General features: G+C 37.2%; 1 protein-coding gene across 1 annotated transcript in view; it reads left to right on the top strand.

The window, feature by feature from the left end:
• Itgb8 (integrin subunit beta 8) overlaps positions 1-26,567 on the top strand; it is an 83,957-nt gene that overhangs the window by 44,379 nt on the left and 13,011 nt on the right. Inside the window, exons 4-9 of the mRNA XM_021179505.3 lie at positions 3,119-3,365; positions 4,771-4,936; positions 5,455-5,613; positions 14,703-14,798; positions 20,423-20,512; positions 24,337-24,471. Of these exons, the coding sequence (XP_021035164.1) occupies positions 3,119-3,365; positions 4,771-4,936; positions 5,455-5,613; positions 14,703-14,798; positions 20,423-20,512; positions 24,337-24,471 (893 nt within the window). The remainder of the gene's footprint in view (positions 1-3,118; positions 3,366-4,770; positions 4,937-5,454; positions 5,614-14,702; positions 14,799-20,422; positions 20,513-24,336; positions 24,472-26,567) is intronic.

The raw sequence follows: 26,567 nt of genomic DNA, 5'->3' as shown, positions 1-26,567 counted from the left end.
CATTAAAATATTGCTACTTGCATTAACAGCCCTGCAATGGTGACAGCCACAGATCTTAAGTAATATATCTATACATATTTCTCTATATTACAAAACCCACAGCTAATTTTTTCCATATACATAATTGCATAATCCAAAGGCAACATGAGAGCACATTATGGGTAATGAGTGAAGTTCACAGGCAAGGAAGGCATGGTAATGCAAATTTGATCCCATATTAACAAGCAGAGTGAGATTTGGAGTCAACCTGTATAGGGCTATCTACCCTGAACTAGCAAAAACTCACTGGCAGTTCAGGGGTCTGGAAATGTAAATATAATAAATATTGTTTTCCTGGGCAATGACTACAAGATCAAAGTATAGAAAGTTTTTCTTTAAAACTTTCTCATTGAGGTTATTGGCAACTTATCTTATTGAGGTCTTAGCCCACGTTGGGGACTGATCTAGGTATCTATGCTGAGGCCAGCATCTAGATAATCCAGGATCCTGTCACAATGGTCTCCAAGGCTTTCTCATCACCTCTTCTTTGCTGAGCCAGTGAAAGGAGATTTTGCTGGCTAGGCTGTGAACAAATCTTGTCAGCATAAAACCCCTGTGTGGCTGGCATTTGCCTGAAGTGTCTTCAGTAGCTTAGGCCCCCAAGTAAACCTTTACAGCTGCTGCACAAACTGTCTTTCACTGAGGTCACCAGCCCACACATTTGCTGAGTTCTCTGCACAGTCTGCTGAAAACTGACACATCTAGCATCATCTCTAAAAACAGAGAGCCATTCATTGTCAGACAGAACCACCATAAACTACAATGATCCACCAAGATAAAAACACCTTATGGCTAAAGGCTAAGCCCTTTATCAATCTTCCCAAGCAACATTCCAAAAAAACAATTACACAATTTATATATTGCTTAAGTGTTGACCTATGTGTCAAGCCCTTCTGCATGAACTATGCTCTCCAATTGTGTTCTGTGTTTTTCTTTTTTTAATCTGGCCCCGTATACTAATTTCTGATGCTCGCCTACATTTAAATTCCCACTTTAATTACAGAATGTTTCTACTGGTACTTGTCATCATGGACCCAAAGGGTGAATAGAGCAAATGCTCTCTGAAAGCAGCCCAGCTCCTAAAGTGGACTGAGAGAATGTACAAAGCTAGGTTATGCTTACCTCACTTTTCCTTCCAAACTTAGGGGAAGCAGAACTCAGAGCACTACATTCATGGGGTTTCCTACTCAGGCAGCAAATTAGAAACGAATGAATACCCCTCTTTTTCTATATTTGTTCTTATCTGCCAGTAAAACCTTATTATTTTGATAGGTTAAATAGTTCAGACTGAAAAACATTGGAATTGTAAAAAAAAAAAAATTAAAGGAAAATACAGGAATAATTAATTGATTAGTGAAATCTTTTAAGTATATCATCTCACTCACTATGTGGCTATACAGATTGTAATTAATTTTTATAAATATTTCCCAGTTGAAATGTTCTCTGTATATGAGCAGTTAATGATTTGAAATCATTTAACTTATTGTTTTGAAAGGAGAAATTCACAAATTTTAAGTAGGTGACTATTCCTAGCATATCTTAAATGCAGACCCAGAATCTCTGAAGGGTCAAGATGAATAACCCATGTCCTATGTCAAATCATAAAGTGGCCAAGAACTAAATAACCTGCACTGCAGACAGCTACCCTTGGGCAACTCTACCTGTCTTGGGAGTAACTGTGTCTTCCAGGCCAGTCATTTTTCTCAAGGCCTCTGTGATCTTTCTTCAACATACAAGCCCCTCTATGTGTTGAACTAATAATTTCTACACCTTCAACATGGTATGCCTTATTTTCTGCTCTAACCCACTGACTTACCCAGTAATCTATAGGAGGAAGCTCATCAACTGATCCATAATGTATCACTCATTATCTCAAAGAGTTTCATGTACTGTCAAGTGCCAAGGGGTTCACATCTCATTGACAAAGGCCTCATTTCAGAAGGATGAATTAACACCTACATAGAATAAAAAGTCATTTTCCGTAAGGAGTCTTTCTGATTTGCCTCAGATCATTCCCTGAGCACAGCCACCTTAAACCTTTTCCAGACAGAATGCTGCTTATTACTTTGCATTGTGGTTTCCCAGCTCTCATGGCAATGGACAATTTGTGTTTATGTAAATGATTCCTCCTACATTTGTACTGAGCTGGTCAAATTTTTGATTGTATGTTGTCTATAGAGCTGTCAGAAATTCATTGTTGTAGCTTAGATCTGAGGCATCCCTCATGGCTATTTGTTTGAACACTATGTCCCCAGCTTCTGTCCCTGTTCTGAAAGGATATGGCTGGTATAGTGGGTCACTGTGAGATGCTTTCAGGAGACAAACCTGACTCTGCTATCTTCTGTAACACTCTGATTCCTGATCAACAAAGATAAGAAAAAGTGGATCATCAAGCTCCTGCTGCCCCAACTGCCATGCCATCCCCACTAAGATAACTGGCCTTATCCTCTAATCTGTGAACGCAAATAATCTGTTGTTTTCACTTATGTTACCTCTATCCAGTGTTGAGTCATGTGCATAATGATACACAGTGGCAGTCACACAATAAGAAAAGTAACTTGCTAGTGTGTAAACTTACTATAGTTGTGCTGCATAATAAAGTATCACTGAGGGCTGAAGAGATGGCTCAGTGGTTAAGAGCACCGATTGTTCTTCCAAAGGTCCTGAGTTCAATTCCCAGCACCATGGGATCGGATGCCTTCTTCTGGTGTGTCTGAAGAAATGAAACGGTGTACTCATATACATAAAGTAAATAAATAAATTTAAAAAAAAATAAAGATAAAGTATCACTGAAAGCCACCAAGATGGCTCAGTGGCTACAGGCACTTGCCTGTAGAATCCACCTGTAGCCTGATGAATCCAGTTCAATCTCTGGGATCCACCAGACAGAAGCACAGAACTGATTCTGACTCCTGCAAGTTGTTGTCTGGCCTCAACATTAAGTTGTGACAAGTGTGCTTACACACATGCAGGTGGCGCACACACACACATTCCAAATACAAATGAAAATGTCACTGACTTACTGACATCTAAGATGTGTAAATAAAGACTACATGATGTTTTTCTTTCTTTGAATTAGGAGCTGAAGCTAATTTTATGTTAAAAGTCCGTCCTCTGAAGAAATACCCCGTGGATCTTTATTATCTGGTTGATGTGTCAGCATCAATGCACAATAATATAGAAAAATTGAATTCTGTTGGAAACGATTTATCTAAAAAAATGGCCCTTTTTTCCCGTGACTTCCGTCTTGGTTTTGGCTCATATGTGGATAAAACTGTCTCGCCATACATTAGTATCCACCCGGAAAGGATTCACAATCAGTGCAGGTAGCTAATGTTTCATGTGGATAATAGTAAAAGAATCTTTCTTATGTTGTTTGTTCTTATATGAAGACTTGCCATGTTTCAAAATATTGCCTTATTAAATAAAAGTTATTTTATTTACATTTGGGAAGGATCTTTGTTCCTCTCTGAAGACATTTAAGTGATATTTCCTCAAATATTGTTTATTTGCTTTTTTCATACAAGAAAACCTTACCTTTTATTAGTAATTTTGTATGAATTTATACCAATGAGGCTGACGTGCATATAAATACCTCTGGGAATACTATATTTCTCCTTTGTGCATGCTCCAAATTTGTTGATTTTAGCTTTGACACGTTTTAGAATATTTATCATCTCAATGCTACACTAACATCTTACTATATTGTAATATTGTATATTTACATTGTTAATGATGTAGCCAACTGTCTCAAAGACATAGATCAAAAATTACAAATTTGATTCTAAATAGTATCTGCCTCCCCAAGCAAAGAAAACTATCTTTGAGCAAGCAAGTTTCTACATAGTATAAATTTTCATAGTATAAATTTTCAGAGAAATGACTCTGCAAACCTCTCGTCCCATAGATCATTTTCCTTAAAGGTATTTTCTATCTCTATAAACTGCTCAAATCATTCCACTCTACACATTCAAATTTGAAGAAATAGTTATCAATTGTATGGAATGGTATTAACTTATCTTTTAAGGGACTTTGAGAAGTCTTCTCCTATTTGTTTATTTCTTTATCCATTCATTCATTAAAGTTTTCTGTGATGAGGTGTTACAGACTGACCTAGAACTCACAATCCTGATGCCTCTGTCTCCCTTGGACTTGGGTAACATTATGCCAAGCTTGAACAATCTCCTTGAAGGAGAGCCTACCCAAGGAATGAGTCTCTTTCTGAGATGCAAGAGTGTTTATCAAAGTCTTTCTCATAAGATTTAATGCTCACTAATAGTTCCACAGCAAGCTTCATTTGTGAAATTAGTGTGATATCTTTTTAGAAATAAAAGTGCTACTTACGCTGAATTCCCAAATTATCTCCCTGGATGTGTTTCTCATCAGCTCCAAAACAAAACTGTAATAGGAAATTAGTACAAATTTTTATGTTCCTCTTAAAAATTCAGCCATTATTAGCATACTAAAGTGCTTCATTATCCTGTATTCGTGAAACACATAGAATCTTCATTTTTGAACATCAAACCTTACAGTTATATATTCTGCTCACAAAAAAGTGTTCATCAACATTAAATTCTCCAACCTTACAGATATTTTGATACAAAAATCTCCCCACCCCTCCAAAAACCCACTTCTTTCTTACAGAAACTACATAATTTGACTGTTAATAGTACTTTGAAAACTTTAAGGAAGCATAGAAAACTAGATTTTGAACTTCCTTTTCTTACACAGTGACTACAATTTAGACTGTATGCCTCCCCATGGATACATTCATGTGCTGTCTCTGACAGAAAACATCACTGAATTTGAAAAAGCAGTCCACAGACAAAAGATCTCTGGAAACATAGACACCCCTGAAGGAGGTTTTGATGCCATGCTTCAGGCTGCCGTCTGTGAGGTAAGTAGTTTTTCATGCTGGATGCCTGAGTGCTCAGATGTAGCTGAGGGTGCAAGAGTCTTATGTTCTAGTTGATTTGTGCAGTGGAAACAACATGGAGAAATACATTTTTAAAAATCTCATTTCTCATCACTCTTTAAATTCATTTTGCTGTATGCCAGGATAGCAGGGCCAGGTTGGGAAACGGCTATAGAGAGAAGATAAAATCTAACAAAAAGAATGTGTTTTGCTTGTACACACCTCAAGACAGCCAGAAAGAGTCTTGTGTTCCACTCCTGTCATGTCATTTGGCTTATTCTTCCTCCGGTGGACCATATGCCCCTATAGTCAGGAACTAGAGTGGCCAGATGATAGTGAGGGAGTGAAGGGTAAACAAATACTTAAGCATGCTATTTTAGAGACTGTACATCATTCAAGCCTGACAATATTTGTCAACTCAAACATATCGTTTACTTGAGGCAAAGACCACAGTGAGATCCATGTCATTGTACAGGGTCTAATTACGTGTTTATTTTAAGAGTCATATTGGATGGCGAAAAGAAGCTAAAAGATTGCTGCTGGTGATGACAGACCAGACATCACATCTTGCTCTTGACAGCAAATTGGCAGGCATAGTGGTGCCGAATGATGGAAACTGCCATCTCAAAAACAATGTCTACGTCAAATCGACAACCATGGTAATGTAGCAACAGCCTTTCCTAACTATGATGACTCCTTAGGCTAAGATGAAAGTTAAAATGGTCAATTCAGCCACCCTTATCCCAGGAAATTACCTAAAAGCAATATACAGAACCAAAATGGGCCAGGAACCAACACCTATGGAGAAGAATACTCTACAATTACTTGTCGAATAAGTTGATGTCTAAAAGTCACTGATACTGTCTAGTATCTGACTCTGAAAAGCTACTAAGAACTGTAGAGGTTTTTTATTTTGTTTTTTTTTTTTTGTTGTTGTTGTTCTAAACAACGTGATACAAGGGCTTATTTTCATGTGATTCGAAGGTCTTTAAAAGAAAGAAAAACGTGGCTTTGCTTTGTGGAAATAAGTTACTTCTATGAGTTTGGTATCTATAAATAGAATAAGAAGTGACAAAAGAAATGGAAATGGTCTGAGGAATCTTCAGAATATAATACCAAAGAAGCTAAATAAAGATCATGAGAAGAAGCATAAAACAAGGCAGGCTCTGTGCGCCCACACGGATCATCCTCTTTCTGCAACACAGAGGGCTGCTAGGGCTGCTAGGGCTGCTAGGGCTGCTAGGGCTGCTAGGGCTGCTAGGGCTGCTAGGGCTGCTAGGGCTGCTAGGGCTGCTAGGGTTGTTAGGGCTGTTAGGGCTGCTTCAGGGATGCAACTTCTCTGAATTACTTTCCAAAGGTTTGCATAAGATTTGAATCATGTATTTAAATGCAGCCTTTCATCACCATATTTCCCCTAGCATTAGCTAATTGCAGACATGAAAAAAAAAAAGGGCAACAGGGTGTGTGATGTTGTGTATGATGTTGACAGCTATTTACTTGAAAATGTTTGAAGAAAGATGACAAGTTTCTCAATTCACAAGCTCCATTGCCTAGTACCACATAAACTAGGTATGGTGGTTCATGCTTCTAATTCCAGCGTTCAGGAGGTAGAGAGAAGAAGATCAGAAATAAATATCATCTTTAGATATATAGCAAGTTCAAAATCAACCTGGACACAGTGGATTCTGTTTCAAACAATAAAATAAAATAAAAAATATATTTAATTCAATCTTTAGCATATTTAAAATCCAGGCTTTGAGGGAATCTTTGAATTTGCCAATCCTCTCCTATGCAGCTATATTTCTCATCTGTTATTCATTTCTTATCTAGCTTTCTTTCTAGTTGGTTTCATTTAATCTATCTTAGAGATCCAATGTGTTCCTTAGCAATGGAAGAGGAAAGAGGAAGAGCTACTCTGTTCTGAGACAGAGGAAAGCTTTTGAAAGGAGACATGACAATGGCATGTTACCCAATTCCTGTCATTCTACTGAAGTCTTGCCAAGTGACTGACATCATCTCTTCATCCATATACTTAAATGGATGTTGTGGCTCATTCAGGAAGGAACTTTGGGCAAAAATAAGATGCTGTCATTAAATTAGACCTAGGTTATATTATATAACCTTGTGGAGATAAGTCACAATTTTTCCAGGATTTTTAGACACCATTTGAGTTATTGTAATATGGGGGAGACAGGCAATGCATCATGCCCTTTGTTGTGTTCTTGGTAACTATTCCATTTATTTAGAGGAATGACCCTAACTAACACTTGTTGCTTCTGTGGTTTATTGGGTGAAGCCAACAGAAGTGTACTTGATAATAATTCAAAGGACACCTTTATTTCAATTACCCCAGATCAATATTTTAAAGATTCTTCCTGTTGAGAATTCTCATTGCTAGCCAAACTGATAAACCAAACCAAACCAAATCAAACAAAACAAAAAACAAGAACAAAAGGAACTGGTGCATTGGAGTGACTCCTTGGTTGTATCACCATGTGTAAAATGTACAATGAATGACTCTGAATCCTTGTGTGTCTCAGGCTACCTTGATCCCATCTCTAGGCATAGGTCTACCTGTTCTTCCTATCAGGTGCTATGAAGGAATTCTAAATTCTGTATCAGTTAAGGAAAAGGTCAAACACTGCTTCCTAGTCTTATCTCTAAAAACCAATGCCAGTAGTGATACTCGACTTCTTGGCCCAAAGACTTTGTACTTCTTTTTATTAAGGGAAATAGCAGGTTAAATGCCTCTTGTGTGTCTGAATCACAGGGATCTACGTTATACTCATTTCAGGAAATGAGTTATAATCATTTCAGGAAGACCAATGTAGCTCATGCTAATCACAATAGCTATCCATTGGCTGAAAGCACCTTTGCAAACATTTTGCATACAGCATAGAATTTATCATTACAACAACTCTAAACAGTAGTTATCATTATCATCCTTTTACTTACAAAAACATTCAAGGTTAGAAAAGCTAAGTTAAACCTGTGTGAAGATGGAAACTACAAAAGTAATGAGCTTGTGGATCTAGGACCTAATGCATTTCAATCTGTATTTTTAACTACCTTGTCAAAGTGTCTCAATCAAAAAGTAAAGAAACAACAAAATGATTTTCCTGGTACATTTTCAGTTCTAAGTTTTACACTGTAACCTTTACTCACAGAAGAATAAACACATATGCCTTGGTTTTATCTGAATTATAAAAGATAATTTAACTTAAGAAAGTTTCTTTGTACAGATTTTTCTATGACTGCCTAGCTGTTGGCATTGATGGTATACAATTAAATAAATCTATTTACTAGTGTTTCCCTTACACTGTGTCATAATAAAAACTTGTGTTAACCTAGTGTTTCAGTCTGCCCAACAATAATGTCAACTTAGAATATGACATTCTTTCCCAAAGGACAGTGGTTCATACAAAATTGTAGATGATGGAAAACATATGTTAATACTTAGAGCCTAGAAGTCCATTTTGTTTCCCTACCCATCTTCCCCAAACTTACTCTCAACCTAAGTTAGAGCCCTTCCATTCACCCAACCCTTGGCAAAGGCCAATAATTGTATAAAGATCTTCCAACACAAAGAAGGAGACCAAGAAGCACATTGTGGAAGGCATTTAGTGAACATGGTCAATGGGCATTCAGATGCCAGTATGACTTAGTCCTGAACACACAAATTCAAATATGTAAGACCAGTGCACTAGTATGTATGATGTACTCACTAGTGCCTCCTGTTCAGACTTGATGTTCCCTTCTGCTCACAGCTTCTCACGTGCCCCAGTCATTAGTCAGTGATTCTTCAATCTTCCATATGTTTCCTCAGAACTCCTTACCGCCTGCTCCATCTGTCATTCCTCTCCCTGAATCCCCAGTGCAATAGAGTAGCTGACTTGGTCAGCATCTTAGATGGCTGGAGAACCACTGAAAGTAATTCGCTATTACTGCATACTTATGCTTCCTTGCATAGAAATATATTCAACACTCTTGTTCTTGCTCTCACACAGTTCTTTATTACATGGACTTCACTTTCAGCATGCTATTTATAGAAGTTTTCTATTGACCATGAAGTACATGTAAGGATTTTTTTTTCCAAACTGCCAATGAAGAAAGCAAAGTTAAGAACATACTTGATTATTTTAATTCATAGCTTAGCTAAATGAGTTAACAAAGTTTTATGAAGTTATATTCATCTCAGTGCTCTTTTTTTTACTAAAAAATGGATTTTCCTTAACATTCAAGATCACAAAGGCATTTATAACTAATATTGACATCAGACAATTCCACTTACGCAAAGACTTGCAATCTTTTTTTAAAAGATTTCTTTATTTATTTTATGAATATGAATACAGTATAGCTGTCTTCAGACACACCAGAAGAAGGCATTGGATCCCTTATAGATAGTGGTGAGTCACCATGTGGTTGCTTGGAATTGAACTCAGGACCTGTGGAAGAGTAAACAGTTCTCTTAACTGCTGAGTCATCTCTCCAGCTCCAACTTGCAATCTTTTAATAAGGAAATTTGTTTAGTAAATTAATTTAGTTAATTATTTTTGCTGCTGTTGATTAAGAAATGGGCTCTTCAACATCAAAAAGTGTTAAGTATACTTTCACTTCTCAGCATGTGTTTTGGATACATTAGTAAAAATACATTCTGTAACATTAAAATATTTCTAGAAAGCTTGAAGTCTATATGCAGTTTTTAACAAATATTGTTTTTATCTTGTGGACTTTAAAAACAACAAAACACTTATTAGCAGATGACTGTACTATGTGCTTTAAAACTGAAAACATGCTGAGAACATTTTTGCAGTTATTTTATGAAACCCAATTTGAATGCTTTATATGTTCTCAGAAAAGTAGGCAGGAAATGGTCTCTGCAAACAATACCTAACTGAACTTACTCTTAATCGAAAGCAAATGTTACATGCAAAAATTACCTACCCAGGACCACAGGAACCTGGCTCTGCTTCTGTAGAACCTTCAGAAAGGGATTCAACTAATGCCTAAAAACTTAGCTCAAGAATGCTTAAATTTCATTTACAAGTTATGGGATAAACTACCTTGCTTAAATTAAATGTTTGGGTTAAAATGTTTAAGCAGAAAACATCCATTCTTTTTAAAAAGCTTACAAAAGTTGATAGCCCTTGCCCTCCTTTACTAAGTGGAATTTCATGAAGCCTAGAAGACATATTCAAACACCCCAGAAGCCAGGGGCATAAGGTTAGTGAGTGAGGCAGATCTGCCAAAGCACATGGAAGAGCGTGCCTAGAGAGTTTACTGGTAGTAGTCTTTTATCTAAACGTTTTTAGTAAGTAATTATTTTGTGCATGTCCTTTTACTTTTCTTTTTTTTTTAATTAGATATTTTCTTTATTTACATTTCAAATGTTATTCCCTTTCCTGGTTTCCCCTCTAAAAACCCTCTGTCCCCTCCCCCTCCCCCTGCTCAACAATCCACCCACTTCCACTTCCTGGCCCTAGCATTCCCCTTCACTGGGGCATATAACCTTCACAGGACCAAGGGCCTCTCCTCCCTAGGCCATCCTCTGCTACACATGCAGCTGGAGCCATGAGTCCCACCATGTGTACTCTTTGGTTGGTGGTTTAGTCCCTGGGTGCTCTGGGGGATACTGGTTAGTTTATATTGTTGTTCCTCAGCCCTTTTACTTTTCAAAAGCACAAACTCACAGGCCAGGTAGAGATGCTGTTTTAACTTCTCATGGGTAATTAATGTAAAGGTCAGTCCTGAAAACAATCCCACCCCACCCCATGGAAGGGCCTGCAGTAAATGTCAGCCAGTGAAACATCAAGACCTGGACCACTTCTCACTGTTGGTATGGGTTTAGTAATTGCAGAATTCTAGAGTAAATTCTTTTTATTCAACAGCCCAGTTATGTAATAGGGCACTACCATAATTCTGAGGTGTGTAAACTAGTATTTCTATATGTCTTACTCACATGGAGACAGGACCTCAGATCGCTTAACCCTGTGTCCTAGTCACATAGTTTGCCAGTCACCATCTCTTCCCTGTAATACTTACCTGAGATGATTGGTTTGTAAAGAGACAGGGTTTATTTTTAACCTCAGTTTTTGCGAAGTTGTGGTCCATAAAGTTTGTCCCCATCATATTGGGACTATGGTGGCAAAACTGCTTACCTTGCAGCCAGGGAACAATAGATGGAAAGAGACCCTGCAGTCTTGTCCCAGTATATGCCCCAGTGGCCTCAATAATTCTAATAAATTCCACCAGTCAAAGGTTCCAGTATTCTAGCTTCACAGTGTGCAGACTACTCTTGAACCATGTGGGTTTTCGAGGGACATTTAAGATCCAAATTAAGGGCAGAACTGGCAGTTGCAGAGCTGGGTAATGTAGCCCCAGCATCATTGCTCTGTTCAGGATACCTGTTCTGATTTTCTTTGGGAGATTTAATTTTTAAGAGGACATTTTCATGCCAAATACATTTTAGCTATCATAGCACAGAGAAAGGGGTATTGCCCTTTAATGGATAGTCAGACATTATGTTCCATATTTTCTATTGGGTATCTATTCTGTACAGACTGTATTGCATAGGACAGCATCTTCAGACACACTTTCAAACAAAGAGAATATTCATCCCCAAATGTTGGTAACCCCATTCTTGCCCAGCCTGCCCTTAGCTGTTATCAGGATCTGCCATGTGCTGAAGACCCAGACTGTTGAGACAGAGGTAAATGAACAACATATGTTCCAAGTTTTCATCTCCAGATGTCTTCACTATCACACTGTTTCCAGTGTACCTGCCTTGCTCTAAAACACAAACTCACTAAAAAGTGAAGTTTTCAATATCTTATTATAGTTTTCAGTACTACAAAGCTCTTATCTCACCTTGCTTCTTACATTAATTTTACTTAAAATGAAGAAAGCCTTTAGCACTTTCTTTGTCCTCTTGGCTATAGACACTTATAATTCACCCAGACTTCTAGCACAGTAATCTATTTGACTGAAAGTGTTCCCCATCAACCTCTTTTCCCTTCTGACATTTATAAGTCCCTTCCCACAAGCTTAATAACTTAGCAACACCCCTGGCATGTTCCATCCTTTCTCCCTTTGCCTCCGAAATGCACCTTATCGTCATTAATTATTTTCAGTGTTTAGATAAGCAATATGTAATGGGTTAAGTGGAAGGGGGAGGTAGGGTTATGTGCTAGATTTGAGGAGTCATGACTTTACCAGGACAGGACAGTTGAGAGAGAATGTGTTCTCCTACTAGCAGAATAAAAGATAAAATGCTTAAAAAATAATGTGCTTCATGGAGGAGAGGTGAGGAGGCTTGAGAAATGGCCATTAATCCATAGCCACTTGTCAACAGTGGTTTATTTAAACATGTGTTAGACATTTATAATCTAAAATATCTGCCTCGAGGTACTTGGGATTTTTCTTTTAAAATAGATTTCTCTTTAGAAGCAAAAAAAAAAAAAGTTTTTTTAAGCTTGAAAGTCTGATGAACCCTTTCAATGAGCTTCTAACCAATTAGAATGAATATTCTAGACTCGAATTTTGTGTAATTTTGGTTAACATGACTTCCTGTTTGTGGAAAAGGAAAAAAACTTAAAAGGCTCCAAAAGCTGCTCACATCTTCAACTTTTCTTTAAATAATGACTTTGTGTGAATTAAGTATAAGCTACTTTAAAACATATGAGTTTTTTCTTACTTTAAATGAAATGTTTTTATAAGTAAGAAGAATAGGTGCTTGGCAAGCTGTCATTATTTTTTGTCAAAGCAAAAATATTTTAAAAGTAACTAATACTATTAAAATAATATTTCCAATGTATCTAGATTTGTCTTGCTTTATACTTATGCCCTGTAGCTTAACTGGTATTACGCAAACTGTCACAAATCTATTTTAAGGTCTTGTACTTTATTAGGAACAGGAATAGGAATTTGGCTGGGAGAACTTATATTTAGGGGGTATTTTTCTATTACTTTAAAGTTACTTTTCTAAGAATTGCTCTAGGCAGAATTTTTCTTATGCAAGCCCATGTGCTAACACTTTCTGAGCCTGTTCATGAATTACTTTCATATCACATCTAAGTGTAACTAACGAAAACAAATACAGACCATTGGCTCTGATGTCTCCTTCAGGTTGGGCCGAGGGTCTCATGTATGCTAAGCAAATGTTCTAACACCAAACACACTTGCTGCCCTAGTAGTATTTTTTAAAGCAAGGCTGTATCTTTGCCCATATGTATATATTTAAAATGTGGGCCACAGAACATTGGCTATCCATAAGACTAATTAATTTACTTTTATTACTAAGTGTTCATTGTTTCTAGATTACAGAGATTAGCATTGGCACATATAACCTGGTGTAGAAACTACAGAAAACTTGACCTTGACCTGCTTGAAGCTAGGTAGGCTCAGTTACACAACCCTTGACTCCTACACCTAAGTACCAATGGATATCTAGAGGTCACAGAAAGTGGAGTCTGGCATTTCTCTGAGGAATATCTAATTATGAACCTATTGTGTGAGAAAATTTAATTCTTAGAAGAGGATTTGAAAAGAAACAATACCAATGCTGTGCCTAACTATGTAACTAATGGTAAATAGCTACTTCTGAAGTTGTCAATCCAATCGGGAGGATGAAATGGGAGGGCATTGCTGAGAATTGAAGCCAAGATCTTTTGCATGCTAAGCAAGAACTCTACCATGAGCTGCATTCTCCTCCCTAAACTAGAGTGCATTTCCTTTTCTAACTAACTCATCCTTAGCTTTCTAATAACCATCACCACCAGCACAAACTCACACACACACACACACACACACACACACACACACACACACACACACACACACTCACACACACACACACAAAACCAGCAAACGAGAAAAGCAACATTTAGTTTTTTCATGCTTTATTTATCAAGGTAAAGTGAGCTCATAGTATATCATACACCCAAAACCAAGTATAATAATAAATGTCACTAATATGCACTCTATAGAAGTTAAAATAGAAATCCTGAGTGCTGTTAGAGTATCTACTGAATACATCTTTCTAATTTAATGTAGTATTGCCATCTTTCTAATTAACCAGTAATTGTAGAAAGTGGATCTCTGTACATGTTGCAGGAGAACAGAACAGAAAGTTTTTGCTATCCAAATAAAAACCACAGGGTTTTCTACTTGTAAAGAGAGTTTATATATGCTATGTCAGGAGTCAAATCAAATGCACGTGCATACAAATATACACACACACACACACACACACACAAATGTGTTTATAGACATATGTGTGGTTACTCAATGTGTGTGTGTGTATATATACACATAATTATACACATACATACATATATACATATAATACATATTTGTGTGTGTATAATTACACCTCAGAGCTTGCTGAGTTTTATCTTAGAATACATGTCATCGGCCTATCTCTACTGTTGAGTGTTACACTATCTTTCAGTTATGTCAGTTTCAATCCAATGTTAACAGGGCTCTGATCCTTCCTTTACAGTGTGAATTTGACCCTCCTTACTATTCTAAGTTGTAGACTTTTATGGAGTTCTGCTTGCAAGACATCCTGACTTCATTAATATTGGTGTTGCACTTGAAGAGAGTTTAAATGTTCCTTGACTGTCACAAACAAGTAAATGCATTGTTATTCTAAATCACATGGATTTTTTTTTCCATACTAAAAGTCTGGAGATTGATGAGACTGAGATGCTGAACTTCACTCCTTATTTTTCTTCACTGTCCATTACAGGAACATCCGTCATTAGGCCAACTTTCTGAAAAGTTAATAGACAACAACATAAATGTCATTTTTGCAGTTCAAGGAAAGCAGTTTCATTGGTACAAGGTATGTTCACATTTGCAATATCAAAGTTAAAATTCTTGGATTGGCTTAAGTGAGGGCAGTTTTCAGAAGTGGAGATATAGATTCTGGAATTGTGATACAAGTGAATTCAATGATGTCTCAGTTAAAGTGATCTTTATAGTATCTTATGTCAGCATTTAGGTGCATATTCTATCCAGGACACCTAGAACTGTGACATGTGGGCATTGAAAACTATGAGAACTATACTTGAGATGCATGGGCACAGCTTGACACCTAAGCTGACACTGAATGCAACAGCAATGGGAAACTGCCATCAGATGGAAGTATTTCATACCCTAACTCTGTCCCTTTCAAGCTAGTGCCAAGGTCCATGGTCATATCCTTAGAATATAGCCTAAGACTGGAGAACAGCAGCTGTCTTTTGTTTTAATTTATTTAATTTTTTGCAGAATTTCAAACATAAACACTATATTTACATCATTCCTACTCCCTTCCTCTCTTCAGCTCCCCTATGCCCCCAACTCCCTCTTAAATCCATAACCTCTTCCTTATTGTTTAATACATGCACATATATGCATCTATACATATTGTATGGTCTACTGTTTTAGTGTTGCTTTTATGTACATTTGTTCAGGGCTGACTTGGGATTGGATAATTTACTAAGACCTGTCAGAGACTCATCCCTGGAAAAAAGTTATTCTCCCTATTTGTAGCCTTTGATTGGCTGTATAGCCTTTTCTCTAACTGTGTGGTTCCATAAAAATGCTTCTATCCATGTTGGTATGTCAGTTGGTATCATCATTACACAGATCTTGTTTAGTCAGCCATATTGTTGAGATTTCATGGATGCAACTTCAATTTCATGTCTAGAAGATACTATCTGCAGCACACTTATCTGGTTTTTCTTTCTTACAATATTTCCGTGAAAACCCAGTGTTTCCTCCTGACCCCAGACTCCCAGAATAGTGACTCTGAGGACTCAAATATTTTTACAAATACCTACATCATAAGCTTTGCTTGTTCCTCAATTAGCTCATAACTAAATATCCCATTTATTTTAATCTAAGTACTGCCATGTGGCTGCTCTGTAGCTGCTCAGCTCCCATACTTCTGTTCTCCTCCATGTTCCCAGACCAATCCCTGCCTGTCTCTATTCCAGAATCCACCTGCCAGATGTCCCACCTTCTATTCTACCCTTTCCTGTAGGCCATAGATTTTTTTGTTTTGCTTTTGTATTGACAAGTAATACAACTACATGGCACACAAGAGATTCTCTCTACATCATTCTGTCCCTTCTTCCATGATTTTTCCATGAGCCTTGGGTTTAGAATTTGTAGATACATTGATTTTTCAACAGCACTAACACACATAGCTTTGGACCAGATTATGAAGTAAAAGACCAACAGAAGCCATGGAAGTAACTGAGCCAATCAATGGCTTAAACATGAAAATAGTTTCTGAGGCTCCCAGGAGTCTTTGGCGTACGTGAGGCTCACAAGAAGAGCAGACATTGCGCAGCAGTAGCAATCTGGAAATGCCATGTACTCCCAACAGAGAAATGTGTTGTGCCTGTGGCATTGCTTCTTCACAGTCTTTGAGTGTCTCTTCCTTTCTTCTTTCCATGAGACCATGATACTTTAGTTGTCCTCTCTTCACTCGGCCTTTGTCTCCTTACAATTTTGCTTCTTCCTTCTATTCTCTACTCTGAACCTCTCACAGTGGCCTGTCTACTTTACACTCATTCATTCAGTCCTTTGGGCAGCCACATTTCCTTTTGATTTCAACAAGTGCTGAAACTCATTTCCACCATTTACAAAGCTGATGTTTCCTTCACTAGTTTATACCTAATGACATTGCTATCAGTTTAAATGCCACTTTAAGTGTATCAATTCTTCCATTTGAAATCTATGATGAAAAATTAAATTCCCAGATTCCACAAATTATGTAAACACAATGGAATCAATCATCTTATAAGATTAACATTCACATGAGTTAGTTCTGGCCCAAACTAAATGGTAGAAGCCACTAGAAAAATGTCACAAACAGCTGCTGTTTGGTGAGTACCTATTTTCAGATACTGAAAACATCCATTCTTCTAGTACTTTTAGCTACATATAACAAGGGAAGTATTGTGAACATGCTTCTTTTAAGATGAGCAAACATTTAGAGAAGTTAAGAGCTTGCCTGGTTTACTTTTTTTTTTTATCACGTATATTCCTCAATTACATTTCCAATGCTATACCAAAAGTCCCCCATACCCTCCCCCCTACTTCCCTACCCACCCATTCCAATTTTTTGGCCCTGGCGTTGCCCTATACTGGGGCATATAAAGTTTGCATGTCCAATGGACCTCTCTTTCTAGTGATGGCCGACTAGGCCATCTTTTGATACCTATGCAGCTAGAGTCAAGAGCTCCGGGGTACTGGTTAGTTCATAATGTTGTTGCACCTACAGGGTTGCAGATCTCTTTAGCTCCTTGGATACTTTCTCTAGCTCCTCCATTGGGGGCCCTGTGATCCATCCAATAGCTGACTGTGAGCATCCACTTATGTGTTTGCTAGGCCCCGGCCTAGTCTCACAAGAGACAGCTATATCGGGGTTCTTTCAGCAAACACTTGCTAGTGTATGCAATGGTGTCATCGTTTGGAGGCTAATTATGGGATGGATCCCTGGATACAGCAGTCTCTAGATGGTCCATCCTTTTGTCTCAGCTCCAAACTTTGTCTCTGTAACTCTTTCCATGTGTGATTGTTTCCAATTCTAAGAAGGGGCAAAGTGTCCACTTTGGTCTTCGTTCTTCTTCAGTTTCATGTGTTTTACAAATTGTCTCTTATATCTCAGGTATACTAAGTTTCTCGGCTAATATTCACTTATTAGTGAGTACATATCATTTGAGTTCTTTTGTAATTGTGTTACCTCATTCAGGATGATGCCCTCCTCCTCCAACCATTTGCCTAGGAATTTCATAAATTCATTCTTTTTAATAGCTGAGTAGTACTCCATTGTGTAAATGTACCACATTTTTTGTATCCATTCCTCTGTTGAGGGGCATCTGGGTTCTTTCCAGCTTCTGGCTATTATAAATAAGGCTGCTGTGAACATAGTGGAGCATGTGTCCTTCTTACCTGTTGGGACATCTTCTGGATATATGCCCAGGAGAGGAGTTGTGAGATCCTCCAGTAGTACTATGTCCAATTTTCTGAGGAGCCGCCAGACTGATTTCCAGAGTGGTTGTACAATGGAGGAGTGTTCCTCTTTCTCCACATCCTCGCCAGCATCTGCTGTCACCTGAATTTTTGATCTTAGCCATTCTAACTGGTGTGAAGTAGAATATCAGGGTTGTTTTGATTTGCATTTCTCTGATGATTAAGAATGTTGAACATTTTTTTCAGGTGTTTCTCAGCCATTCGGTATTCCTCAGGTGAGAATTCTTTGTTTAGTTCTGAGCCCCATTTTTTAATGGGGTTATTTGATTTTCTGGAGTCCACCCTCTTGAGTTCTTTATATATATTGGATATTAGTCCCCTATCTGATTTAAGATAGGTAAAGATCCTTTCCCAATCTGTTGGTGGCCTTTTTGTCTTATTGATGGTGCCTTTTGCCTTGCAGAAGCTTTGCAGTTTCATGAGGTCCCATTTGTCAATCCTCGATCTTACAGCACAAGCCATTGCTGTTCTATTCAGGAATTTTTCCCCTGTGCCCATATCTTCGAGGCTTCTCCCCACTTTCTCCTCTATAAGTTTCAGTATCTCTGGTTTTATGTGAAGTTCCTTGATCCACTTAGATTTGACCTTAGTACAAGGAGATAGGAATGGATCAATTCGCATTCTTCTACATGATAACAACCAGTTGTGCCAGCACCATTTGTTGAAAATGCTGTCTTTCTTTCACTGGATGGTTTTAGCTCCCTTGTCGAAGATCAAATGACCATAGGTGTGTGGGTTCATTTCTGGGTCTTCAATTCTATTCCATTGGTCTTCTAATAACTCAAATTCTGGGCTCTTAATGTCTAGATTAAGAGCTGACCTTCAAATTCTATGCAACGTTTTGTGTCTTTTGCCTCCTGTTTCTCCACTGCTTATTGTTTCTTCATGTGCTATTGGCACCAGGGTTTCTCCCTCCTTTTGTAAATCTGCCATTGACTGATAAAATACAGAATCGTGTTTATTATTAACTGACTTGTGTGCAAAGTAAGAATCACTGGGCTCTCCAAGCCTGGATTCTGCTCAGAGTTCCTGTTGCCCTTGCTGTCACCTACTCTTAGAGGGATCATTTTTTATAAACCATGTTTATCTGGTTTATAAACCAGCATTCCATACTATATCTGAGGTTCATCCTCTATATGGATACCTAAAAAATCTACTTAAATCACAAAGATATCCACAACACTCCCTAAAGCAAAATGTTATGTTGCTCAACATCTAAGTCTCTTATATGGCATAGGAGACCATAGGCCTCTGTCCATCTCTCTGACCTCATCCTCGACTGTTTCCTGCCTTGGACTTTTTCTTTCAGATGTGTGTCTGATTGTTCGGTGCACACACACATTTATCAGGCTATACCTATTCTGGGTGCCCTGGTTCTTGGTCTGCCCCCACCCCAATCCTAAAAGTCATTCTCCCTCATTATCACCTTAGCACTTGCTCATCATTTAGACAAAGCATTTAAGTCACTTTCTTGGGGGGAACAGTCCATGACAATGTTCCCCAGACTGAATGCTTGCTGGTGTCTCTCCTCATAGTAGCTGGGCATATTTTCATTGTGTCATGTGTATTGTGCTTTGTAAAATTACTCCTTAAGGATTGAAATGACATGGTCTAGAAATTTAACATCTCAAGATAAATTCAGTCAGAGTTTGACACATGGATTTTAAAATCACTAAATCTAAGTCTGGCTGGCACACAGAAGAACTTGGTGATGCTCCATGAGTAGAAAAATTAATTAAAGCATGAACTTCATGCATTCATACTGGGCTTTCTCATCATAATCCTGTGTCCATCATTCCTCATTCTAATGAGACAGACCTCTCATTAAAGGTTTACCTCTCAGGTAGACCTTGAAGCCATTGTTCAGTCTCGTTCTCTCAAGCCATACCTTGAATCTTCTTTATCAGCTCTGTGAAACTTACACCTTAAATATGACTTTCCATCTGGTCCAGCATGTCCCAAGATGTCATTCTACAGAACAGTATTTATATTAAGCATTTACCTATGTCACATGGGAACAGAGTTTAGAAACTTAAAATATTGGGAATTCTGCTTAAATAATATTAAAGTATTTGTACATTGTAGGCCCATTCTGAAAATTTGCAAGTGTTGATTTTGGATCTCTAAATGGAGGAGAAAAAATCCATAGAACTTCATTAATGTACTTGCCCTCAGAATGCTTTTCATGTTAAAAATAGTTTAGGAAATGCTGAGCTAACTTTAATTAGATTTGATCATGAAATTCAGGACATACATACCCATTTACACACGGACTACAAACACTGATACTTCTCCTCTTAGCTTGCTTGTGGTTTTTGTCCTTTTTTTCCATTAATATAATGGCATGTCTTCCTGGTGACTATAAAATGTTTACTGTCTTGATTGTTCACTGTTTGCATGCTACTGTCATATTATGCACCCGACTCACATGTTTTACAGGATCTTCTGCCCCTTTTGCCTGGTGCCATTGCTGGTGAAATAGAATCCAAAGCTGCAAATCTCAACAATTTAGTAGTAGAAGCCTACAAGGTATGTTGTACAGTCTATAAAATTTTCTACAAGTCAGCTTTTACTACCATTTTTTTTTAGACAAGGTACAAAGCAGCACTGCTGCATCTTGCAAGGAGTGACAGAAAGAATGAAAGACTAGGAATTTAGAGCTGGGGTTACCATTGGATGGACCACAGACTAGCAATGATGTCAAATGCTTGAAAGAGTCAGGTCTGTCTCTGTACCTCATTTGTCCCACAGACAGGTGAACTAAGATTGATCCAGCCATCTAAGCTTCCTTTCAGATTGAGAGTTCAGTGAGTTACCATCTTGTTGCAAAACTTTGTATAGTTTCCTACATCATAAATTTAACAAAAACAAGACAAAAATATTGTGCTGTTATTTAAAGAACAATCTATAGGGGTAAGTGGATTGCTCAGAATCTAGAGATTACTAAGGGGGCTTTGTAAGAGTACCCACGATCAGTCATTGCAGTGTTCCAGTCAATTATCAATTTTTGGCAAAACAGGCCAAAGTTTCACTTTCCCAGATGTTTTCTTGGGCCATTGGTTATACGTTGTCACCAGTCCTGTAGAGAATAGATGCAAGGAGTTTTAAGGGAACATCTGGTCTCTCAAACTGGATCATGTCTGCATTAAAAGGCTTTAGTAAAATTTGCTAATACTGACTTTTCTTTTTATGCCAGTCATTTTCCATACATGACTTCACTCAATCCACACACTTGCTCTATTAGGCAGCAATTAGTAGCCCCATTGTATATTTAGGAACAGAAAAGTAAGTGAATTGACCACAGTCCACACAGCTAATAAACAGAGGCAGCAGGATGAAATTCCAGGTGCTATTCTATGCCTCATCTGCTTCCAGCTGTACGGCCTGTTTATCTTTTGTCCTTTGATTTTTTTTAAATAGGTGTTAAAATTTATGCTTTATTCTTCAATGGACTTATTGGCCAGTTATAAGGCCTGGCTTCTCCAGATTTTCTGCCTGCCTGGTTGCCTGACATTTAGTATTAGTGTTGCCTGAGCCACAGAGCTGTGAACCCCTTAGGCAGCTTTGTTAATTGTCTTCAGACCACACCTGCTTGAAACTTGGGTTCAAAGAGGAAGGTGGGAAGCAGACATAGGGCAGAAAATGAAGAAATTGTTTAAATGTATTCTTTAAAGAAACTAAATCTTGATAGATTTGCTTCTGCAGAAAACTTTTTACTGTCTGAAAACTACAGAGAATTAAATGAACACAAATATCTTAAATTAAATCTTTTACTACCATACAAATAATGTTAAATCCTAGGACTGGAGAGACCGCTCAGTAGCTAAGAGTACTTGCTGTTCTTCGAGAGAATGGAGGATCAGTTCCCAGCACCCACATGGTAGATCAGAACGATGTCTATGAACTATAGTTTCAAGAGATCTGTCATCATCCCTTTCTAGCCTATATCAGCACTGCACTTGCTTACATACATACAGGCAAAACATTTATGTGTGTTTTTTCAAATGTTAGATTCATGGAATTTTATATCAAGCAAAGCAAAACATACCCATACTTCACTTCTATCCATAGTTTGTTCTTAAGAGTCATCCAAATGAAAAGGGAGTTTATGCAATTAGTCCTTTTAATTACTACAGGGTATCTGTTTTATTAACCTGAAGTATATAAATTGGCTTCTCTTCTCTTCTCTTCTCTTCTCTTCTCTTCTCTTCTCTTCTCTTCTCTTCTCTTCTCTTCTCGTGTTTGTTTGTTTGTTTGATAAGCCCAGTTTACCCTTAGAATCTTGATTCTGCTACCTCAGCCACCTCCTGGGTCCTAGAATGATAAGCATGTACCACCACATCTAGCTATTTTTTTTTTTTTGAGATCAGGGTGGGTAGCATTCTAATTTATTTATATTTTTAATTTTTTTATTACATATTTTCCTCAATTACATTTCCAATGCTATCCCAAAAGTCCCCCATACCCTCCCCCCCACTTCCCTACCCACCCATTCCCACTTTTTGGCCCTGGCGTTCCCCTGTACTGGAGCATATAAACACATCTAGCTTTTTAAAAAGTGAGACAGTAAGCTATGAGTGAGACTTTGTCTCAAACAGCAAAAGCAGACAGCACTATTTGGCCTTATGTTCTTTGCCTTGTGCAGGTATGTAGTCACATACCTGTTAGCCTACTGTGGTTCCATGCAGCCTTGCAGTGAAAGAATAATAGTTAACACAACAAAAACTTATTTTGGCTAAGCTAATCTCCTTGAGACTCGATTACTATTATTTTTATGTGTCTATGTCTTCAAAATTCTTTTTATAGAATAATACAATTTTAAAATTGTATTATTAAAATCCCAACAGAGACAATTCATAATTCATTGAAGTATTATGCATCCAGAAAAAAAATGGGGTCTTTCCCAACAACTCTTAGACATGAATAGCATCTGTCCTAGCCCCTCTCAGAGAGTAAAGAAGTTTAATAGTTCACCAGAAACTTGACTTGCAAAGCAAAGGACAGAAAATATTGTATAAATTTTTCTTCATACAATACTTCAAAGACATTGGCCCAAGTGGTTTGAGAACCTAGAGGAACTGCAAGCGTGGCTAATGTGCTACTATGGGAGACATGTACTGACCAAAGAAACCAATGCATATCCAAATTAGATAGATTACACCTTTGTAAGGTTCTTCTAGCTTGTTAGAATTACTTGTTATTGCAGTATATGAACTCTTGGGGGAGAGAAAAGTAAGTGTGTGTGTGTGTGTGTGTGTGTGTGTGTGTGTAGTTTCACCTACTTGAATAATATTCATGAACTTGAGGAAAGCATCTTCTTTTGAGGACATGCTATCAGAATTTCATGATCAATTATTCATCAGTAAAAACTCATCTCGTTATCAAAGTTATTGTTGAAGGAGTAAAGTTACTTTAACTAAAACATTGGAAGCCTCTCTAAGTCTTTTCCTCTACAGGGTACAACCCATTCTCCTTTCATAGCCACATATTTCACACCTCTGTTATTTTTCTTTACAAGTTTAAAATGAGGGTTTTTGCATGTGCCAGGCTCAGATGTATATGACCAAATGCACACATATCTAAAAGATATATTTAAAGTAGTTGGATCCTTTGGAACTGTAAGATTGTGATGGAAGGCCTTAGTGTGTGCCCAATACTTGATATCAAGCAGTAGATGTTTAATGAGTGAGCCTATGAATGACTGTGTAAATTAATTCATGGTTCTGTACCCTATATGAAGCCCTGCTTTAGAATTAAGGCAAACATTATGGATGCAAGCAAGCATAGAGATGATAAAAGCCCTAAGCCCATCTCAGAGAACCTTGTACAACAGTGTTTCACCAGTGATTCCTATGCACAATCACAGTTTATAAATGCCACCCCCACAAAACTGTTTCAACTATGTATTTATAAAACACTTAATGTTTCATGATAGTCAAAATCATTTGAAATTCAAGTTTCATTTTTGCCAAAACCATGTTTCCTGCTGTAAATTGTCAGAACTCATGTGCTATGAGAATGTTTCTTTAAACTTCATCATTAAATATCATCAATAAGAATTTGAAAAATTGTCATTGCCACACTGGATAAGAGAGGTATTTCTATAGGGTTTGAAATTTGTGATCATAGATATGTGGAAAAATCAAACTATTTAAACCAGCTGATCATTTCGTATTTCATATGATTTAAATACAATTGAGCTGTTGTGAGAAGCTACCATTTTATTCATTTCCCAGATATAGACTTTGATTAAAGTTAAATATTAAATCCAGGATGGCATAATGATTATGAGTCTGCTTTGTCGCTTATACTAGAAACTACTTCAGTGTAATTAAAAGTTGATGTCTCTGCAGAAGCTCATCTCAGAAGTAAAAGTACAGCTGGAAAACCAGGTACACGGTGTCCATTTTAACATCACTGCCATTTGTCCAGATGGGGCCAGAAAGCCAGGCATAAGTGGGTGTGGAAACGTGACAAGCAATGACGAAGTATGTGGCAGTATGTTTTTTCTTGTTTAAGACAATTTTTTTGGTGTGCTTTCTTAAAAAAAACTACTTTAAAAACTTTGCTACTAACTATTAGAATTTTGTTTCAACTTTAAATGAGCCTTCCTGTTTCTTCTTAAAGTTACATCTATATCTATACATAATTGACTTCTCTCAAATTTTCAAGTTAAAATAAATATGTATTGTGTTAAATACTTATTAAATACTTAGTAGTAATATATTTTCTGAGAGGTTTTGCCTAATAAAGAAATAACATCCTTCCAAGCAAGTAGTATCTGTAGATGTAATAGTGACAAAGCCTTTATAGTTTCAAATCTGTTCATTCTCAGAGTATGAAAGGATGGTATAGTATATAAAAGCTAAGAATTCCAAAATCTTTCATTTTGTGATGCCCAGGAAAAGGAGATAAAGAAATTTGTTAAAAAACAGTCAAATCAGAGGGATGATAGCATTTATATAATAACTAGAAAGAGTTGAGAAACCAAGAGAACTCCAGGACCAGATGAAATGGTTATTCTCCAAGAACTGCCACAATAGACTACATCATGTCCTCAGCAGGGGCCGGGTAGGGTGTCACTTCTTCAGTATCTCTTACTTCAGCTGTACCTGAATGAACTGGTACAGAGAAATTTTTGATTCTTTCCTCCTTCTCATTCTAAGGTTCTGAAGTTTTATTACTCTATCCTGTATTGGGAAGGATTTTTCAAATGCAAAGTCCTAAAGTTCTAAGATTAATTCAAAGAAAACACTTAAAATATTTTTTTTCCTCATAGGAACATTAGAAGCTGTGGGTAGTGTGATTGTGCCCACAAGCTGTGTATCTTTCATTATCCTAAGCTTCTAATTCGGTAGTTTACTCTATAATTTTTCCTTGGATATTGTTCAAAAATGATAATATACTAGTTTATATAAGACACATTTAATTTCTGCTACAGAAAAGTTTTTGTAAATTTTTGTAAAAAAAAAAAAGGCTAAATTCTGAAAAACAAGGTGAGTCTTCAAAGACTCAAATATATAACAATGATTTACCTTCCTTAATTTTTTTCTTTCTTTGACTATGCTCCTTTCAACTATAAACAGCTTATCTCCCACGAGGAGTCAACCAGCCTTCAACTATAGAAGGCCTAAGTTTTATTATACTAGTCTTAATAGCAGTGGCCACTCATCCTACACATCTGTGGATCCTTAAAATTCTTAGGGGCAAAAACAATTTGAGCACAAACTGACTCCAACCACACTGATTTTAATGTGACACATTTAAATAAAATGTCTTGTACATGGATGCCTAAATATAGCTCTTTTATTTCATGCTACATAATTTCCAATTCAGAAGCCCAGCATCCATTATTCTAATGTTTGAATTTAATTATTGTAGTGAACTCATATATAACTGTATATGTATATAAGCTTCCTGATTTTCCAAGCACCTGAAGCTGAAGTCAGAAAATATAGATATTAAATCAACCATATAATAGATAACAAGGAATTAAAGAACAAGGAAAAATTGTCAGGCAAATAAACTGTTGTTCTAGAGGGGAAAAAAAATACCATTCCTTGCTAGTCCATTCTTTAGTACTGGGATGACCCCACAGTAACAAGTGACTTTGGTGTGAGGTCTTGAAGCTGGAGAATAAGTCCTGAACCTCTTTCTCAAGTAACATCAGAGATGGAGTTGTGTTTTCCTCCACTGGGTCTTTACTGTGAGCCTCTAAAAAATACAAATAAATAAAATTGCCCATATGACTAAATCAGGGTTCTGACCTAAAAGATAAGAAGCCGTTTACTTAGGTTTATTGGTTCCTACTGCCAATTGTTCACTAACCTCTTATGTCCAGTTCAGAAAATAGAACACTGATTCAGCAGTTGTCCATGAAATCAGTTACCTAAGGTGACAGACATCTGAGGACGAATAGACACATGGTGATTTACAGGCCATTAGCAATTGTTACTTCCTTTAATTCTAATTAATCAGTTAGGCAAAAATGGAATTAAGTGGGAATTATGTACTTACATATTAGATTGCATGCACATGTGATTTATAAATATTGTTAGTATCTCTAAGATGTTCACTGTTGATT

Source organism: Mus caroli, unplaced genomic scaffold (genome assembly GCF_978045245.1).
Source record: "Mus caroli unplaced genomic scaffold, Mus_caroli_1 scaffold_14, whole genome shotgun sequence".
NCBI lineage: Eukaryota > Metazoa > Chordata > Mammalia > Rodentia > Muridae > Mus > Mus caroli.
This window is presented reverse-complemented; position numbering and strand designations above follow the sequence as displayed.